The sequence below is a fragment of the Macaca fascicularis genome, chromosome 4 (genome assembly GCF_037993035.2).
Source record: "Macaca fascicularis isolate 582-1 chromosome 4, T2T-MFA8v1.1".
Lineage (NCBI taxonomy): Eukaryota > Metazoa > Chordata > Mammalia > Primates > Cercopithecidae > Macaca > Macaca fascicularis.
The window spans coordinates 118,783,254-118,800,812 of record NC_088378.1 but is presented as its reverse complement, the minus strand read 5'-3'; the positions used below and the strand labels follow the sequence as shown (position 1 = coordinate 118,800,812).

Genomic DNA, 17,559 nt, shown 5'->3' with positions numbered 1-17,559 from the left:
CTCGCACTGGCCTGTAAGAGCCGCCTGCAGCCCCGGTTCCCACCCTTGCCTCTCCCTCCACAGCTCACAGCAAGCAGAGGGAGCTGGCTCTGGCCTTGGCCAGCCCAGAGAGGGGCTCCCACAGTGCAGTGGCGGGCTAAAGGGCTCCTCAAGGTTGCCAGAGTGGACGCTGAGGCGGAGGAGGCGCTGAGAGCAAGGGCTACTAGCACGTTGTCACCTCTCACTATGCTGAATTCTTCTAAAGCAGGGGCTTTCTTCTACGATTCTGCCTCCTGGCAGTCTGCCTGGCATGTAATAGGTGCTTGATTAGTACTTTTTTTTTCTTTTTGAGATAGGGTCTCATTCTGTCACCCAGGCAGGAGTGCAGTGGCGTGATCTCAGCTCACTGCAGCCTCTGCCTCCCAGGTTCAAGCAATTCTCCCACCTCAGGCTGTCAAGTAGCTGAGATTACAGGGGTGCGCCACCATTCCTGGCTACTTTTTGCAGTTTTAGTAGAGATGAGGTTTCACCATTTTGGCCAGGCCGGTCTCAAACTCCTGACCTCAGGTGATCTACCCACCTTGGCCCCCTAAAGTGCTGGGATTACAGGCGTGAGTCACTGTGTCCAGTTGAGGCTTGATGAGTATTTGAGACGTGAATCAACGCCTGTTTAACAGCAGCATTATATTAACAGACCATACTTTTAGTTCTGAAATGCAAAAATTTAGAAGCCTACAAATAACCATTTGGGTAGTAAGAAGATAAAAATAATATATATTTGCATTTTCTTATACATGTGTCAAATGTAACTGGAAGGGTACACAAATAGTAACTGCGTTTGCCTGTGAGAAGCAGGACTTGGTTGTGGGGAAACAGGGTTGAAAAGACTTCCAAGACTGTAGACCCTTTTATACTTTTTTGATTTTTGAACAGTGCAAATGTATTCTTTATTTGAAAAAAATTTAAAAATTCTAGCAACAAGGCAATGAGCAATGACTCATAAATTCTTTATTTTGGCTAATACTGATTGCATTCATTACTACCATTTTATTTATTACAGTTCAGATGAGAGTCATTCACTAGACATTTGGTTGTTATTAAACACTAAAAATTAGGCAAAGACTGGAGGGGATAAGGATAAGAGAACAGGATAAGGAGAGCAGAAACACACTCAGGAGAGAACAAGAGATCCTGCCCATTCTCATTATGAGGATGAACTGGCTACAGGACATTAGTAGCCTGATCAGATCTAACTTAAATACCAGCCTCGCCAAAAAAGTTTTCCAAAAAAGATCCCCTAACAATTATTTACTGGACAAAAAAGGTTGATATTTCTAGAAAGAGATGATCTCTTTGACACAAAAGACCAAACTTAGGACCCAACGTAATACACAGCACCATGACAGAGCTGGGATCCATTAAGACATGACTGTGGACAGAACCATCTCTAGGAACACGCTCTCACTCACAGATGGATGTGTTGTTTTATGGCTTAAAGATGTTGTAGACGGTTCTCACATAAATTTCATCAGGGGGAGGCTTCTTCTTGCTGCCAGGTTCAAGGAATCTCTTAATTGTAGGGATATTACTTAGTTTCACTGTGTACTCCTGAAAAAGGAAAACCCAAAAGTTTAAGGCTAACAAAAAAGGTATTAGTTACTACGAAGATATGGTTATGCAAAATGGCCCATCAAAATTTGTTCAATAAATACTTGTTGAAAGGTTCCAAGCAGAACTGAAATCTAGCATTTGTTTAGCAGGGATGTCCAATCTTTTGGCTTCACTGGGCCACACATAAAATACACTAACACTAACGGTAGCTAATGAGCTGGAAAAAAAAATCCCAAAATATCTCATAATGTTTTAAGGAAGTTTATGAATTTATGTTGGGCCACATTCAAGGTTGTCCTGAGCCACATGTAGCCCATGGGCCGTGGGTTAGACAAGGCTGGGTTAAGATCTGATCTCTATGCTTATTTACAATCGCTGTCATCAATCACCCGTATCAAGATCGGAGTTTAGGCAAATCTCCAGGTTCACAAAAAGAACTCTACAGCAATGGCAAAAGTAAAAACATACTCAAAATAGAATTATGACACTTAAGGTGAAAAAAAAGGAAGGGGAAAACTCATTGAAAACACCTCCAGTGTATTTTTCTGTATTGTTTTTTAATGCTAGTCAATTTGAAGCAGTGGGAGTGGGGAAGGAACAAAGAAATCTGTAACTTGTTGTGATCAATAAGCTGTAAACACCACTCGGACTAACCACCTGAAGTGCACTGATCTGCTGGGAGAAAATGCATGAGCCACTTAAGTAAAGGTGCTTTAAAAAGTCACCAGACGGTACAATTTATATTTTAAGATTCAGCTTCTTCAGAGTTTTTACTCCTATCAGTAAATGAATCCTCTTTCTGGCTATGTTCAGGAAATCGCCAGTTGCATTTTTTCATAGCCTCTGGCCCAGATACCAAATATTTATGTAAACTGGAATAGAAGAAAAAAAAATTATATTTTTCATTCATAGAATCAAATCTTACCAATTCTCAGTAACTGAGAAGAAAAGCCCATTTTATCTAGTGAAAAATCTGAACTATATGAAGAAGCATATGCTCATCATATATAATTATTCTAATAAAACCTTTTAAAGCTATTTAAATAAAACCATTTATTTAAAAGTGAAGAGGTTGTTTTAAATAGCTACTATTTATTAATTGCCTATTATGTGCAAGACACAGCCTTAATTAAGCACACACAAACATACATACATATGCCACTAATATTAACAAAAACCCTAATAATTATGCCAATTAATTATATATAAATATGACAATTTTCTCTTTTCATTATGTACTTGTGTTATCTGATTTTAAATATCATACCAAAATTTAGAAGCTTGATCCAAATGATGTATTGTTTCAAGATTTATGTGGGGTTCATAGTTATCATGTATAGTAAAACTTTTGTGACTTTTTAAATCCATTAATCAACACAGGAATAACCCTTTAAATTCAACACCGATCTGGTGTCCAATTCTGAAGATTTAAATATTGATCCTCAATCTGATCAGAGATTAAAACTGTATTTACACAGATAATGCCTTGGGGTTTAAAAAGGGGTTGTTATCATAGTATCATCAATGTAAAATACCAATAGGTCCTGGTGCTACAGTTTACCAAGAAACCTTGATCTCTATCATTTACCCTAGACTTTTTAGATATTTTGTGTCTATTCAGTGAAAAGTTCTTTACTGCCTGTGAGGTGTGTGTGCATGTGTACACAGCATGTATATATATGCATGCCTGGAAAGATTTCACCTTTTTTTTTTTTTTTTTTGAGACACAGTTTTGCTGTGTCACCCAGGCTGGAGTGCAGTGGCATTATCCCGGCTCACTGCAACCTCTGCCTCCCCGGTTCAAGCGATTCTCCTGCCTCAGCCCCCGAGTAGCTGGGATTACAGGCACGCACCACCATGCTCAGCTAATTGTTTTATTTTTAGTAGAGATGGGGTTTCACCATGTTGGCAGGCTGGTCTTGAGCTCCTGACCTCAAGTGATCCACCTGCCTTGGCCTCCCAAAGTGCTGGGATTACAGGTGTGAGCCACCACGCCCAGCCTAGATTTCACATTTAATAAGTTTAGCATTCTACCTACTTCTGGGTTCAGCATCTCACCTATTTAGGGCCATAGGTACTTCTAGTACTTCTAAATGTGTTTTTCAGAAACCACACAGTCTAGTGGAAAGAGTACAGACTTAGATCCCAGACTCCTCTGTGGCTCCCAACTCAGTCATCCACAGTCTTGCAACTTTATGCAGAATGTAATGTTTCCAAATCTGTAATTTTCATCTGTAAAACGGAGATAGTGAAGCCCATCTCCTAGGGTTATTGGGGTGGGGTTGAGGGGCCAGATGAGCAAATGCATGTTAAGTGCCTAGCAGACTGACTGGAACGCAGCTGGCTCTCAATAAGTTGCAGATCCCTTCCTCTGATTTCCCTTCTCTGCTAAACAAATAACTCTTTTAACAGTGCAAAAGAATACTTCAGGTGAAAAGTATCCTAAGTCAGTTCTGAATGAATAAAATCAAATTAAGGAAAGCCGATCTCTGTGTCTGCAAGAGTAAATGAAAAAAAAAAAAAAGAAAAAAAACTATATAAACTATAACATCATAAATGATATGGTGGTTTATTGCCTTGAAGATTTTTATTCTCATTTTCTGGGTGTATTTATTGAACCGGTGGTAACTGCCCTCATTAGTACATCAAAATATTTAACAAACTTGGCAAAAAATGGTTTTAAGTATGTGTGTTACTCTTCGGGGAGTCAGTGTATCTCTCTTGGCTTTTGATAACTTGGTCAAACATACAGCAATATGGTCCGTATCTGCACTGTATCGGGGATTGGCAAAGTTTTTCTATAAAGGACCAGTCAGCAAAACTTTTAAGTTCTGCAGGCCATATGGTCTCTATCAGATCTACTCAACTCTGCTGTAGAAGCACAAAAGCAAACTTGACATTGTGTAAATGAGCGGGCATGGCTTTGTACCAATGAAATTTATGAATACATTTTGAATTTCATATCATTTTTATGTGTCATGAAACATTATTCCACAGATTTTTTTCAACAATTTAAAAATGTAAAAACTATTCTTAACTCACAAAAACAGGTGGCAGGCCAGGTTTGGCCCAGGGGTTACAGTCTGCACATTAGACTTGGAGATAAAAGGCTAAGGTTCTAGACAAAACTCAAGCATCCACTGGCTAAGCCAGCTTGGCGGCTGATTTCTTTATCCTGGGTCTCTACTCCCTCAAGTGAATACTGAGGTCACTAAATGTTTTTTTAAAAAGGCCCTTCTCTCCTTTAAAGTTCTAAGATCAATCCTGCCAGAATAACCCTGAGGGATAATTTGAACCACACAAGTCTTTCCTTAGAATTCTCAGGAGAATGGTAGGAACCCTTTGGGGTGATGTTTAGGGTGCTATCATCTTTCATTTGCTCTCAGAGCTCAGGCTTACAATTTCCTAACTTGAGACCATACTGTTTCTGAGAAAGGGGGTCATAGCCTGATGAATGAGACTGTTTTGATGTTTATCTTGCCCACTATCCCATCAGTAGATATATGTGAGTGTGAGAGCACCTCACCTCTATGGTTATTTCTATGGAAAGTCCCCAGTGGCAAACTCTCTGTGTATGGAGTTTTTTCCAGGAGTGCAGTGATGGAACAAAATTAAGATGAAAATTTCTGAGCTGGGTGTGCTGGCACATGCCTATAGTGCCCCCTACTCAGGAGACTGAGGTGGGAGGATCTCTTGAGCCCAGGAGTTCAAGACCATTCTGGGCAACACAGTAAGATCCCATCTAAAAAAAAAAAAAAAGAAATCTTTACACATCAATGATCTTTCAACTTGAAGGATTTAAGGACCAGAAAAACAACTTCGGGTCCTTACTTTCATTTCATTTGCCAAATTAGAATCTTAAAAATATTACACACACACACACACACACACACACACACACACACACACTTCCCCCAAAGCCAACCAAACAATAGGCACTGAAGGGAGGCCTAAGAGTTCTAGGACAATCTTCTAACACATAGTTTTATTTACCTGGAGGAAAGGAAATGCAGACAGGATATTAGGAATTTTCTCTTCTAGAGCTAAAATGGTTTGGAGTAAAATCACATCTGCAAGGCTCAGCTGATTACCAACAAGAAAGTTTTGTCCGTGACCCCTTAAAATCTGTAAGGAAATGGTGTGCATCAGTCATAATATTCCACATAGAGAGACTGATGAGGCTATTGAATCAGTGCAGTAACTGAGAAGAGGTGAAATTATGACCTTGTCATTTCATGCTTTCATAAATAACATCAAGTAAGAGAACATGCCCTATCTCTGACAGAGAGAGCAAGAGAGAGTAGGGGAGAGAGAGGGAGAGAAAGTACAAAAAAGGCATGGAAATGAAAGCATCCTTAAATATCTGCTGTGGATCTGAATGAGACATTGAAGTGGGGAAGGGAAAATTCCTTATTTCTGGATTTAGCATCTGGTGTTTTGAAAGGATGCATCTACTCCAAAAATGTATCTACAGAAATGCATGCAGGAGGCTTGGGGAAGGGCGGGGTGATTTAAGAAATCTAACTGATAGATCATCTTTAAGGGGCCCACTCTTACTTCCCAGTTCTGTTGCTAGAACATCAAGACGTGTAGTAATAAACTCAACCCAATTAAAAATTAGGCTTCCTCTTACATGTCCCAAAACAGAGAAAATTAAAAGCTTGAGTTCATCTTGACTCCCATTCTGAGGGTAACATACAAGTGTGGGGCTTTATAAGAATAGATTGTGATTAGGGACAGGCAAGGAGCAGTGGTAGCAACGGGGAGATCCCCTTCACAGGGAACTCTTAGATGCCCATGGGTGTCTGCATGTGCACAAGTGTGTGTGTGACAGGAATTCTGAACGCAATTCCAGGTCAAATATAGCTGCTGGAGTCAGAGTGGCATAGTACAATGTATCCTGAATTTGTAGTCAGAGGCCAGAGTTTCAACCCTGCTCTCTGTTTTCTGGCCATGTTACCTTGGACAGGTCCACTGAATCTCTCCATGACTTCATTATGTGTAAAAGGGACAACAGTTCTCACCTCATAGGCGTGTTGCAAGAAACCCTGACACAGTTTGGGCCCTTGGGACCTAAGAATGAGCAGTGACCCTTTGCCAAAGCACCATGTCCTCTGTGCCCCTTCCAGACCACATTTCTGCATTATCCTATTTTACATTCACAAAGTGCCTGTGGGAAAGATACCATAAAACCTAGCTACAGAAACCCCAGAAAATACCTCTCCTTTTTCCTAAATCTAGTTCCACAAAGATGGTCAGAGGAAGCTTGCCAGATAGGGCTTCCCATATTTTCACATCCTCTTATTTAGTGTTTGCACTGAAACACTAAAAATACTCCTCCCAGTTCAGGAATAAAGAATTGGAAGCTCAGAAAAGCAGATATAACAAGAAGAGAAAAACAACAAAACCAAAAACAAAAAGAGCAAAGGGAAGACAAATAAAATGGAAATGTTCTTCTCCTCATATCAAATTATCAGGGAGGATGTCAGCTATGAGATAGCTGTTCAACAACTGTTTGTTGAATGAATGAATGAGGCAGTTTCTGTTTTCTGTATCTTCTGAAGTTTCTGCTGTATCCACACAAGGTGGGAACTTGGTGAATGCAAGGAACAATAAGGGACACAGGCAGGGAGCCCATACTTTTTCTAGACTCCTGAATCATGTGGTCCTAGCAGAGTCTGAGGGGCTCTAAGACACCAGCTTTGTGCTGTGGCTACTATTAGCTCTTAGGAGTCCATTAGCTCTTAGGTTAGTCCAACTGGGCTCAGTTTTAAAATGCTTGGACAGAAAAGGGTGTTTGTGGCAGCTTCTTTGTGGTTTGGTTACTCTGTGTACACAGGCATCTCTGCCACCTACCTTTTCAAACACAGGAAAGTATCTAATTATAGCCTTCTGGGCCATGTTAACCACTTCCTTTTGTTGATCATCTGGTTTTAAGAAAGGATGCATGATAAGCAGTTCCAGCAGATCCAGCGTCCCCTCCACATACATGTCAATCCTTAAAACAAAAGAGCAGTTGTCTCAGTTTCTCCTCTCTTTGAAGCCATTGGTTTCCACAACTAAGAATTCAGAGTGCTTTTTTTTTTTTTTTTTTTTTTTTTTTTTTAAGATGCTGGCAACTTAAGTCCCTAGAAGCATTTACCTATACCTGTCTCTTAAGAGCAAAGAGATAAGGTCAATTCTAGTTGTAACTCACAAAAATCTGTCACAGATCAGACAGCTTGAGAGTCACGAGTGCTTTCTTCCTGGCATCCTACTCCTCCACCTTCACCCCAGCATCTGTGTTTTGGTCTCTTAGTATGGGTCAAACTTCATCTTCATGAAAGTAGTGAATACCATTTATTGAGTGCTTAGAGTGTACCAGGCATGGTGCTAAACACTCTCCATTCATTATCTCATTAAATCACATGACACTATGAGAGATGTACTATTCTTATACCCACGTTGCCCAGGGTCATACATCTAAGGGGTGCAAGGACCAGGCTTTGAATTCAAATTATAATCTAATGGTCTCTAATGGTCACTCTCCCAGGCCTTGAACATCACAGCAGTTCCTCATTCCTAATACTTAACAATAGTGAATGTGTAAGAAAGGTAAAAAGCAGTATCAAAGCATTTAAAAATGTTGAAATCTGAAACAATGACACCCTAGATATAGTATTCAACATCTGAATCCAATTATTTTCTTTTGTTTTACTCAGACTCTCTCTACTGAAGTTCCAACTGGTCTTCGTGACCTTCTTGGGTTTTTGCTCCCTGATCTCATAACTATGTAAGACATAAAGTAAATGTGGTGTGCTGCAGAGGACTGCTAATCAGCTAAGGCATCAGTAAGCTGACAAGTGACAACACTTGAGAGGGGCCACAGTACAGGGTTCTCTCCTTGAGGTCCTTGCCAAAGAGATTGTGCTTGTCTGCTATGTAGTGGAGAATGCTTCGGGTCTGTACCAACTTCATCCCGTCAATTTCAACCATAGGCACTTGTTGAAACAGCAGGTGGTTACCTGAGAATGGAAGCCCAGAGTTAGAAGTGATCTCTTCTTCTCTGTCCCCCAACCCCTAAAAAATGCTCTGTTGAATGAAAAGAAATGTGGAATCATGGCCTTAGGAAATAGTGTAAAGCTTCCAGATGACAGATAACTTTAACTTCATTCAGGAGAGCAGATTTAGCCACAAAAGAAACCTGAAGGGGTCAGGCACGGTGGCTCAAGCCTGTAATCCCAGCACTTTGGGAGGCCGAGGCAGGTGGATCATGAGGTCAGGAGTTCGAGACCAGCCTGGCCAATATCATGAAACCCCGCCTCTATTAAAACTAAAAAAATTAGCCGGGTGTGGTAGCTGATGCCTGTTATCCCAGCTACTTGGGAGGTTGAGGCAGGAGAATTGCTTGAACCCAGGAGGCGGAGGTTGCAATGAGCCGAGATCATGCCATTGTACTCCAGCCTGGGCGAAAGATCAAGACTCTGTCTCGGGGGAAAAAAAAAAAAAAAAGAAGAAGCCTGAAAACTAGCATTGTTATAAACGTTCCCTTTTCATTTTCACCCCAGGAAAAATACCTATCCACAGTGATAAGGGATTAAGGGGAATGTAGTGAAGATATTTCTTCAGTGCTACACAGGCCAATACAGCAGTCAAAGCTACATGCAGCTATATAAATCTAAATTTAAATTAATTACAATTTTTAAAACTTAAAATTCAGTTCCTCAGTTGCACTAGACATATTTCATGTACTCAACAGTCACACGTGCCTAGTGGCTACCATATTGGACAGTGCAGAATACAATGTTTCCTTCACTGTAGAATGTTCTGCTGGACAGCAGTGTTTTTAGAGAATCTGATCATGAAACCTAAGTAACTAGCTGAGACTCATGTATACTCTTTGGCTCATGTATACTCTGTGGCTACTCTGTAGCCACAGAACAGATTGTTTACTACCAAGTCCGCTGTCACTAGTTAAAAAAACAACCCATTGTTTTCTTTAACAAATCTGAATCCAACACTTTCCACATACCAAACCCTGGGGAGAGATGCCTGTATAGGGTACAGCTTGGCCCTTGAGGGTTTGGGCATTCTGAAGGGGTGAGGGTAGAGGGGAAAGGAGTACTTAGCACATGCCTAGTGGCTTCCAGCCACCGTCGCACACAAAAGGTGGCCTTACAGCCCTGGAGTGCTGGTACCATACAAGGGAGCCTCCAGCTGGGCCTGAGGACCCTGCTGTTGGCTGGGAGGGAGGCTGCTCACAGGTTGATGGGTGCACTCTTTATGGGTCTACTGGTGGCTCCTGCTATAATGGATGGGCAAGGAGGGAGCAGGGCTGACCAGGAATTAAAGGTGAAGGGAGGGGCAGTTCGTCGATTTCGCTTCTGTGTGGTATTCACTTCAGAAAGTATCCCCATCGCGGGTATTTATTTGCATACTTCAAACAGGCCAGGATGCCTCAGATAGTATGAAGGAAGTAGGGAAAGATGAGAAGGAGGGAAAGGGCAAGGGAGAGAAAGAAAGGGGGAGGAGGAGATTAGAGGGGAGAGAGGGGAGAAGAAAGGGATGGAGGAGAGCTGTTCACTTGGGTGGGGAAGGAACTACTCACCCCCTTCAGCCAGCTTTTATGGAACTATTGAATAAGAAGTGATTTCCTGGCAATTTCAACTATTTATTCCCTCTTGCTTTTTTTGGTTTTAGGATACTGTTCTGAATGTTCAGTGTCATTGAATATTTTTGCCCTCCCACATAAACAGCAGTTCTTAAAGGAAAATCAGTATTAGAGGCAGTTGTTTCATTTTCATACTCACCATCCTGCAACTTGTGTAACTGTTCTTTTGTTTCCAGAAATTCTTCATCAAACTAAATTTTAAAAAAAGAAATGTATACATACATAGTGGAATATTATTCAGCCATTAAAAAAACAAAATCCTGTCATTTTCAGCAACACGGACAGAAACAGAGGTCATTACGTTAAGTGAAATAAGCCAGACACAGGAAGACAAAGACTGAATGTTCTGATTCATATGTGGGAGCTAAAAAGGTGGATCTCGTGGAAATAGAAAGTTATTGGTGCTTACTAGAGGCTGGGAAGTGTAGAGAGGAAGAGGATGTGAAAAGAGGTTGGTTAATGATACATCAATACAGCTAGACAGAAGAAATAAGATCTAGTGTTCAATAGTATGGTAGGCTATAGTTAACAATAATGTATTACACAGTTCAAAATGGCTAGAAGAATTGGAATGTTCCACCATAAAGGAAAGATAAATGTTTGAGGTGGGTAATGGACATCCTAATTACCCTGATTTGATCACTACACATGATATGCATGTATCAAAATATCAAATGTATCCCCCAAATATGTACATTGTGTATCAATTTTTTAAAAAGATATCCTCACCCTCCAAAAGGAGGTAAACATCATAGAGACTCAGGACTAAAAATACCAAGTTAAACAGTCTTAAGAAGCAGAGAGAAAGAGCAGACTTAGCATCCACATCTTGGTTTCTAAATATCACTGCCCCCTAAAAGGAACTAGGGCTCCTATAAAAGAAGGTTGATTTTGTTATGCCGAAGCAAGGAAGTGCTCAAAGGTGAAACAGAAAGGCATGGAGGGCCCTGTGAGGGGAATTCCCTACCAAATTTGGGAAAATTTAAGCATCAAAAAGAATGATGTCAATTATGGATTACAACATACAACAAAATATCTATGTCCATAAATGATGATGCTAAAGAAAAAGGTAAGGAGAAGAAAAAGCTCTTTTTTACAGAAGACTTAATTAAGTTACTTAATTATGATAAAGGGAAAGTATCAATTTACAATGGAGAGATCGGGAGATCTCGGTCTAACCAAACACCCTCGGTCTAACCAAACAATCAAACTTGGCTCCCCAGTGGAGAACACTCTGACATCCTAAGCCTTCTGTTGTAACACAGTGAGACAGGCACAGTCACACCTGCTAAAACAGTACCAAAAATATTTACCCTGAATCTACGCGAAAGGTGAAAATCAGGTATATTCAGGATGTGGGACCTTACAAACATAATGGCCTGGACTTCTCAAGAGTCGAGGGCATGGAAAAAAAGTCAGGTCCTGTTGATGAAAATCAACTAAAGATACTTAACAACCAAATTGGAAGTAGATCTCGGAGGAGAGGAAACTGTTATAACTGCTAAACAGATGTGTAACAGTTAGACATTTGGGGGAAAATAGGGAAAATCTGAATATGGATTGCATATTAGATGTTGTGAAGGCAGCGTTAATTTTCTTGGTGGTGACAATGGTATTGTGGTTATTAGGACAATTATTTATTTTGCCTTGGTGTCAGAGGCGTGTGAACCAGAGCAACTTCATCTTGAATAGGAGCCGGGGTAAAATGAGGCTGAGGCCTACTGGGGGCTGCATTCCCAGACGGTTAAGGCATTGTAAGCCACTGGATGAGACAGGAGGTCAGCACAAGATACAGGTCATAAAGACCTTGCTGATAAAACAGGTTGCATTAAAAAAGCCAGCTAAATCCCACCAAAACCAAGATAGTGATGAACGTGACCTCTGGTCGTCCTCATTGCCACACTCCCACCAGCACCATGGCAGTTTACAAAGGCCATGGCAATGTCAGGAAGTTACCCTATATGATCTAGAAAGGGGGGAGGCATGAATAAATCACCCCATTGTTTAGCATATTATCAAGAAATAACTATCAAAATGGGAAACCAGCAGCCCTTGGGGCTGCTCTATGGAGTAGCCATTCTTTTATTCCTTTACTTTCCTAATAAACTTGCTTTTGCTTTGCACTGCAGACTCGCTCGAAATTCTTTCTTGTGCGAGATCCAAGAACCCTCGCTTGGGGTCTGGATCAGGACCGCTTTCCTGTAACCCTGGGAGGAAGACACATGCTGATGTCTGCAACTACTTTGAAACAATTCAGGAAAAAAAAGGAAAGGAGAAAGCAAATTAGTAAAATGTTAAGAATTGGTGAATTTAGTTGAAAAACATTCAACCTGGAGGGGTGGGGGAGAATCAGGATCATAGGGTGGAGGCTTGGCTTCTGCTGCTTGCCAGGGTGGGTGCTCATGGTGTGAGGAAAGGAGACTCAGTGCTCCCAGAGGATCTTCATCTAATGCTCATGAACAGTATCCTTGGGGCAACAATGCTCGAAGCCTAGATGGTCAGATGTGGTGCAGGCAGTACTCCTGGATCAATTGACAATGTCTCTCAGATAGATTCAGTTGAGGAATTTGTCCCTGGATATTTGTACTACGACACACTAAAATCAAAAGTTAAAACATCATATTAGTTAACAGAAAGGGTTATTTATTTATTTTTTTCTTAGAGGTCTGACACCCAGGCTGGAGTGCAGTGGCTCAATCACAGGTCACTGCAGCCTCAAACTCCTGGGCTCAAGGGATCCTGCCACCCTCAGCCTCCCAAGAAGCTGAGATTATAGGCTCAAGCCACCACATTTGGCTCAGAAAGTTTATAGGATATATGCAGGGACAAGGTGCTCAACTGATGCTCCTAGTTAATGGTAGAAATGGTGTACATCTCCCACGTCTCAATGGGGATTTGCCTGGGTTTTAAGGGGTCTTCAGGCAAATAAAGTTCCAAGCATGGAAGAAACAACCAACATACAGCAATGTCAATGATGACTCAAATTAAGTGACTGACCAACATTGAGGACTCCCTGAATTAGAACAGGCTGTTTTTCAGTAGGTTTTAGTGACCTAGTTACCCAGATGTGTGTGCTTCAACTTTAGGTTCAACTCAATCATGGGATATTGAGAATCATGGACTTGTCTGGTGGCTGCCAGCTGGTCCCTCCTGACTGTCTGAGATCTATGTGAGCACAAACTTAACTGGCAAAGAGATGGGGAGGGGCCCCCTCTCCACCACCTTGTAAACCATGTGGTTGCCCTGGGAGAGAGACCAATGCAGCTTCCTCCACTCTGGTCTGAGGAGTGGGCTCATTACTCTACCAGATCAGCCTGTTCCTGTCACAGATTGGACTGGGGTAGGTGGGTCAGATAACTCATGTTCTTTTTTTGTTTAACTTATTTAAGGTTGGGTTTTTATTACTGTAACCAAAAATGTTGACTCATAGGTGAGTAGGAGGGGCAGGGTAGAATGAAGAAAGAGAGAAGATTTGACAAAGGGTTATATCCATTCAAAACCTATGAAATGAACCAAGAATTACAAACTCAGAAGCCTATGGGGGTTAGACATATGACAGACACGAGTGAAGTCGGGCAGGTTCAGGTCCTGGGACCTTGAATGTTTTTCACTTTCCTCTTAATAGTTAGCAAATACACCCTGAGACAAGAGGGCGAGGTGGGGCAGCCCTTATTCAGATCCAACAATTGCTGCCCTGTGAAAATAAGGACTCAGGATCACCACATCTTCCAATTTCTAAAGACAAGTCAGAAATCAGAATTTGCATAGGAACATAATGTCAACTCATTTAGAAAATTGTAAAACACCATGTGGCAAGTTATCATATGCAAAAAATAAAAACAAAAAACAAACACGAAACCCATAACCCAACAACTCACATTTGCCATCTTTGGAGGTTGCTAGGGTAACAACATATTATTGTGAAAATTTATAATCAAGCATTTACCTTGCCTTTCCTATATGAAGCACATTTTAAAGTAACTGAGTTTTAAAGTTTATGATTTAAACATAACATTTTTACACATTTTAAAGTTAATGAGTGATGAGTACTGTCTTAGAAGAGAATCACAGTTCATAAACTTAGGTGAAATGATGGAAATGAAAAGAATTGCCATTTTGTAAACCCTAACAGGGATGATGATCAATAGCTGCTAAAACCACAAGTTGAAAAGAAACTGGGAGAAACTATAATGTGTGGATTGGGGTTGACATCACAGGAACACACCGAAGCAGCTCGGCATCACTGAAAACGAGACAACCAGACACCAGACAGCCCCTGACATGGTACAAGAGAAGTGTGTTCACAGTATCTCCTCTGACATAGTCTGGCAGGAAAAAAAATAAAATAAAGAGAAAGAAAAAAGGAGCCTGAAGTGATCATGCCTCTGGGTCCAGCTAGTAATTTATGGGAAGTACAGAAAATAGAGGAGCATGTTCAAATAAGGGTAGCCTCACTTTACTATGTTACCTCAAGGCAACACCTGGAGGGTAAGTAAACCAAATCCAGAATAGGGAAAATTTTACAGGGCAGTTTCTTCCACAAACAAATGGCACTAGAAACAAACGTAGACATCTAGCACCCAGATCTTGACGTTAATACCTTTTCTTTTCTTTTTTTTTTCTTTTTTATTTGTGACCGAGTCTGGTTCTGCAGTCCAGGCTGCAGTGCAGTGGCGTGATCTTGGTTCACTGCAACCTCCGCCTCCCAGTTCAACCGATTCTCCCGCTTCAGCCTCCTGAGTAGCTGGGAGGACAGGCGCGCGCCACCACACCTGGCTAGTTTTTGTATTTTGGGGAGACACGGGGTTTCACCATGTTGGTCAGGCTGGTCTCGAACTCCTGACCTCATGATCTGCCCACCTCGAACTCCCAAAGTGCTGGGATTATAGGTGTGAGCCACCGTGCCAGCCTGTTAATACCATTTTTCTATCTAAGAAATTCCTGATTCTAGGGCTAGGGCAGGGAAAATATTAATACAAGATGAGCACAGAGCATTTTATAGTGTCAAAAAGTGCTGAGAACAAAAAAGAGGCCAATGTGAAATAAAAAAAGGTAAACCTGAAAGAGCACCGTGGCCAAAGCTGAAACAATTTAGGCAATTTAGGTCATTGGACTATAATCTAAAGTATAAAATCAATATGCAAGCAAGATACCAAGGCTGCCAGTTTGAAGCCACTGAAGAAAACACGAAATTTACCCTAAGAATGCATAATAAGAGCTCAGAGTAACTGACAATTTCCAGGTACATTTCCTTTCTTCTTATTAATAAATATTCATTGGTGCTAGATCAGAAGCCAATAATTAAGTAACAGTCAAAAGGAAAATAGAATTCCACCAACTACATTCTAATGATAAAGAAAAGTCCCTTCAGGAATGGAATCTGATTCAGTGAAGCATGCCTGTGATTTTGGTGGACGAGAACGAGACCTGAATGGTGCTTCAAAACCTATTTTTCTTTCAAAGGTCTCAAAAACTGTATAACAAATCTGTGAAGAAACAGCACATAAGGTACCTCGACTCCGGCGGCGGCTAAAACCCATCTCACGGACTCCATCCGGCCTCTTCCGTTGGGATAGTGGAGCTTGGGCCTTGCTGCCATGATAGCTTTTCAGGCTTTCTGAAAAACAAATGCAGCAGCTCCTCGCACACCAATAGTCCCAATTTCGCGTCTTCAACCCAGTGCTCGGGGCGAAATGAATATTCAGGATGTTGGCACGGGAAACTGTTCTTTATTTTTGTTTTTGCATTTTCCCTCACTCAAGAAAAAACATACCACCATTTTAAAACATGGACAAAAAAAAACCCTTGGCTTTTATATGATTTCTATTTATGACTTCTTATCCTGGATCTTGGGAAGCTGGGGCCATTTGTTGTAAAAACATATGTGCTAGCAGTACGGGATTTCACAAATTCAGAACATTATATATTTTGACCTTGAGAATCTCAGATTTTCCAGATTTAGCTTGGGGATAGGGGGTGGCAAGCGTTGAAGAGGGTCGCGAAGGAAAATTGCACAGCCACAGGAACCTCTTCAAGTATTCATGCTTTTACATACATCATATTTTATTATCACGGCAACTGGAAGGTGAACAGGCCGAGTACTACTATTGTCTGCAAAATGTGCATCCATCGTCACGCATGCGGGGGCTGCCCCCCGGGTCCCACGTGTCCCCCACCCCTACTGGGAGATGAGCCCCCGGCCTTGTAAAATGAGCCGGGGCCAGGGTTTGGCCATCTGAGACTGCACTCTCCCATGCTCAGCTTCCCCGCTCAGCCCACGCAGGGGCGTAGCGGCCGCCCCACCAGGCCCTGGGGACCATCCAGGCCCACCTTCCACCAATGCATTCAGACTCCGCAGAAGGGGTTAAAAAAAAATACGCACACTCCAAAAAGGACCCCAGCTCCAGCCAACAGGCCCACCTCTGCCCAGACTGGAGATGGAGGGCAAAGGACAAGAGGGAGAAAAAAGAAGGACTGAATTGGGGGGATGAAGGAAGAATGTGAGAGTGAGACTCGGAAAAAAAGAAGAGAGAAAGGGCGGGGAAGGGGGTGACCGCAGGAGGGAGACAGACCTGGAGTCCGCTCGGAGACCTGGAGCCGCACAAAGCGCAAGGCCAGCAGTCCGCGGCTAGGCGAGACCAGCAGGCGGCTCTAGCGCGCGGGAGCTGGGCGAGGCTCCGGAACGACCTCACCAATAGAGACTGCAGTATTTAGCATGCCCCACCCATCTGCAAGGCATTCTGGATAGTGTCAAAACAGCCAGAAATCAAGTACGTTTCTCTCAAACTTTAGCATTTGGGGAATAAATGATATTTGCTATACTGGTTAAATTTGATTTTAGTTAAAATTACCTGCTGAAGCTCTAGTGCGATAAATAACTTGACATAAGTGTAAAGTTGAAATTTCCTTCAGGTTTATATAGCTTGTGCGCCGCAACGAAGTCTCGGATGTGAGGGCGATCTGGCTGCGACATCTGTCACCCCATTGATCGCCAGGGTTGATTCGGCTGATCTGGCTGGCTAGGCGGGTGTCCCCTTCCTCCCTCACCGCTCCATGTGCGTCCCTCCCGAAGCTGCGCGCTCGGTCGAAGAGGACGACCATCCCCGCTAGAGGAGGACCGGTCTTCGGTCAAGGGTATACGAGTAGCTGCGCTCCCCTGCTAGAACCTCCAAACAAGCTCTCAAGGTCCATTTGTAGGAGAACGTAGGGTAGTCAAGCTTCCAAGACTCCAGACACATCCAAATGAGGCGCTGCATGTGGCAGTCTGCCTTTCTTTTGATCCATGACCCTTTTAAAAAATTAATTAATTAATTAATTTT

At 42.0% G+C, this 17,559-nt stretch overlaps 1 protein-coding gene across 4 annotated transcripts; it reads right to left on the bottom strand.

The window, feature by feature from the left end:
* Positions 1 to 965: 965 nt before the first annotated feature.
* Positions 966 to 16,864, bottom strand: GSTA4 (glutathione S-transferase A4). Of its 4 annotated transcripts, none has more exons than XM_074037822.1 (7): positions 16,813 to 16,864; positions 15,753 to 15,857; positions 10,380 to 12,836; positions 8,462 to 8,594; positions 7,447 to 7,588; positions 5,584 to 5,715; positions 966 to 1,587 (listed from the first exon to the last, which is right to left on the bottom strand). In XM_074037822.1, the coding sequence occupies exons 4-7, from the start codon at positions 8,563 to 8,565 to the stop codon at positions 1,465 to 1,467; spliced, it is 501 nt and encodes a 166-aa protein (XP_073893923.1). In that variant the 5' UTR covers positions 8,566 to 8,594; positions 10,380 to 12,836; positions 15,753 to 15,857; positions 16,813 to 16,864; the 3' UTR covers positions 966 to 1,464. The 4 variants fall into 4 exon arrangements, with proteins under 4 accessions (XP_073893923.1, XP_045246975.1, XP_065399988.1 ...); XM_045391040.1 differs by having other exon boundaries at positions 10,380 to 10,431; XM_065543916.1 differs by lacking the exon at positions 5,584 to 5,715 and having other exon boundaries at positions 10,380 to 10,431.
* Between the last annotated feature and the right edge of the window lie 695 nt (positions 16,865 to 17,559).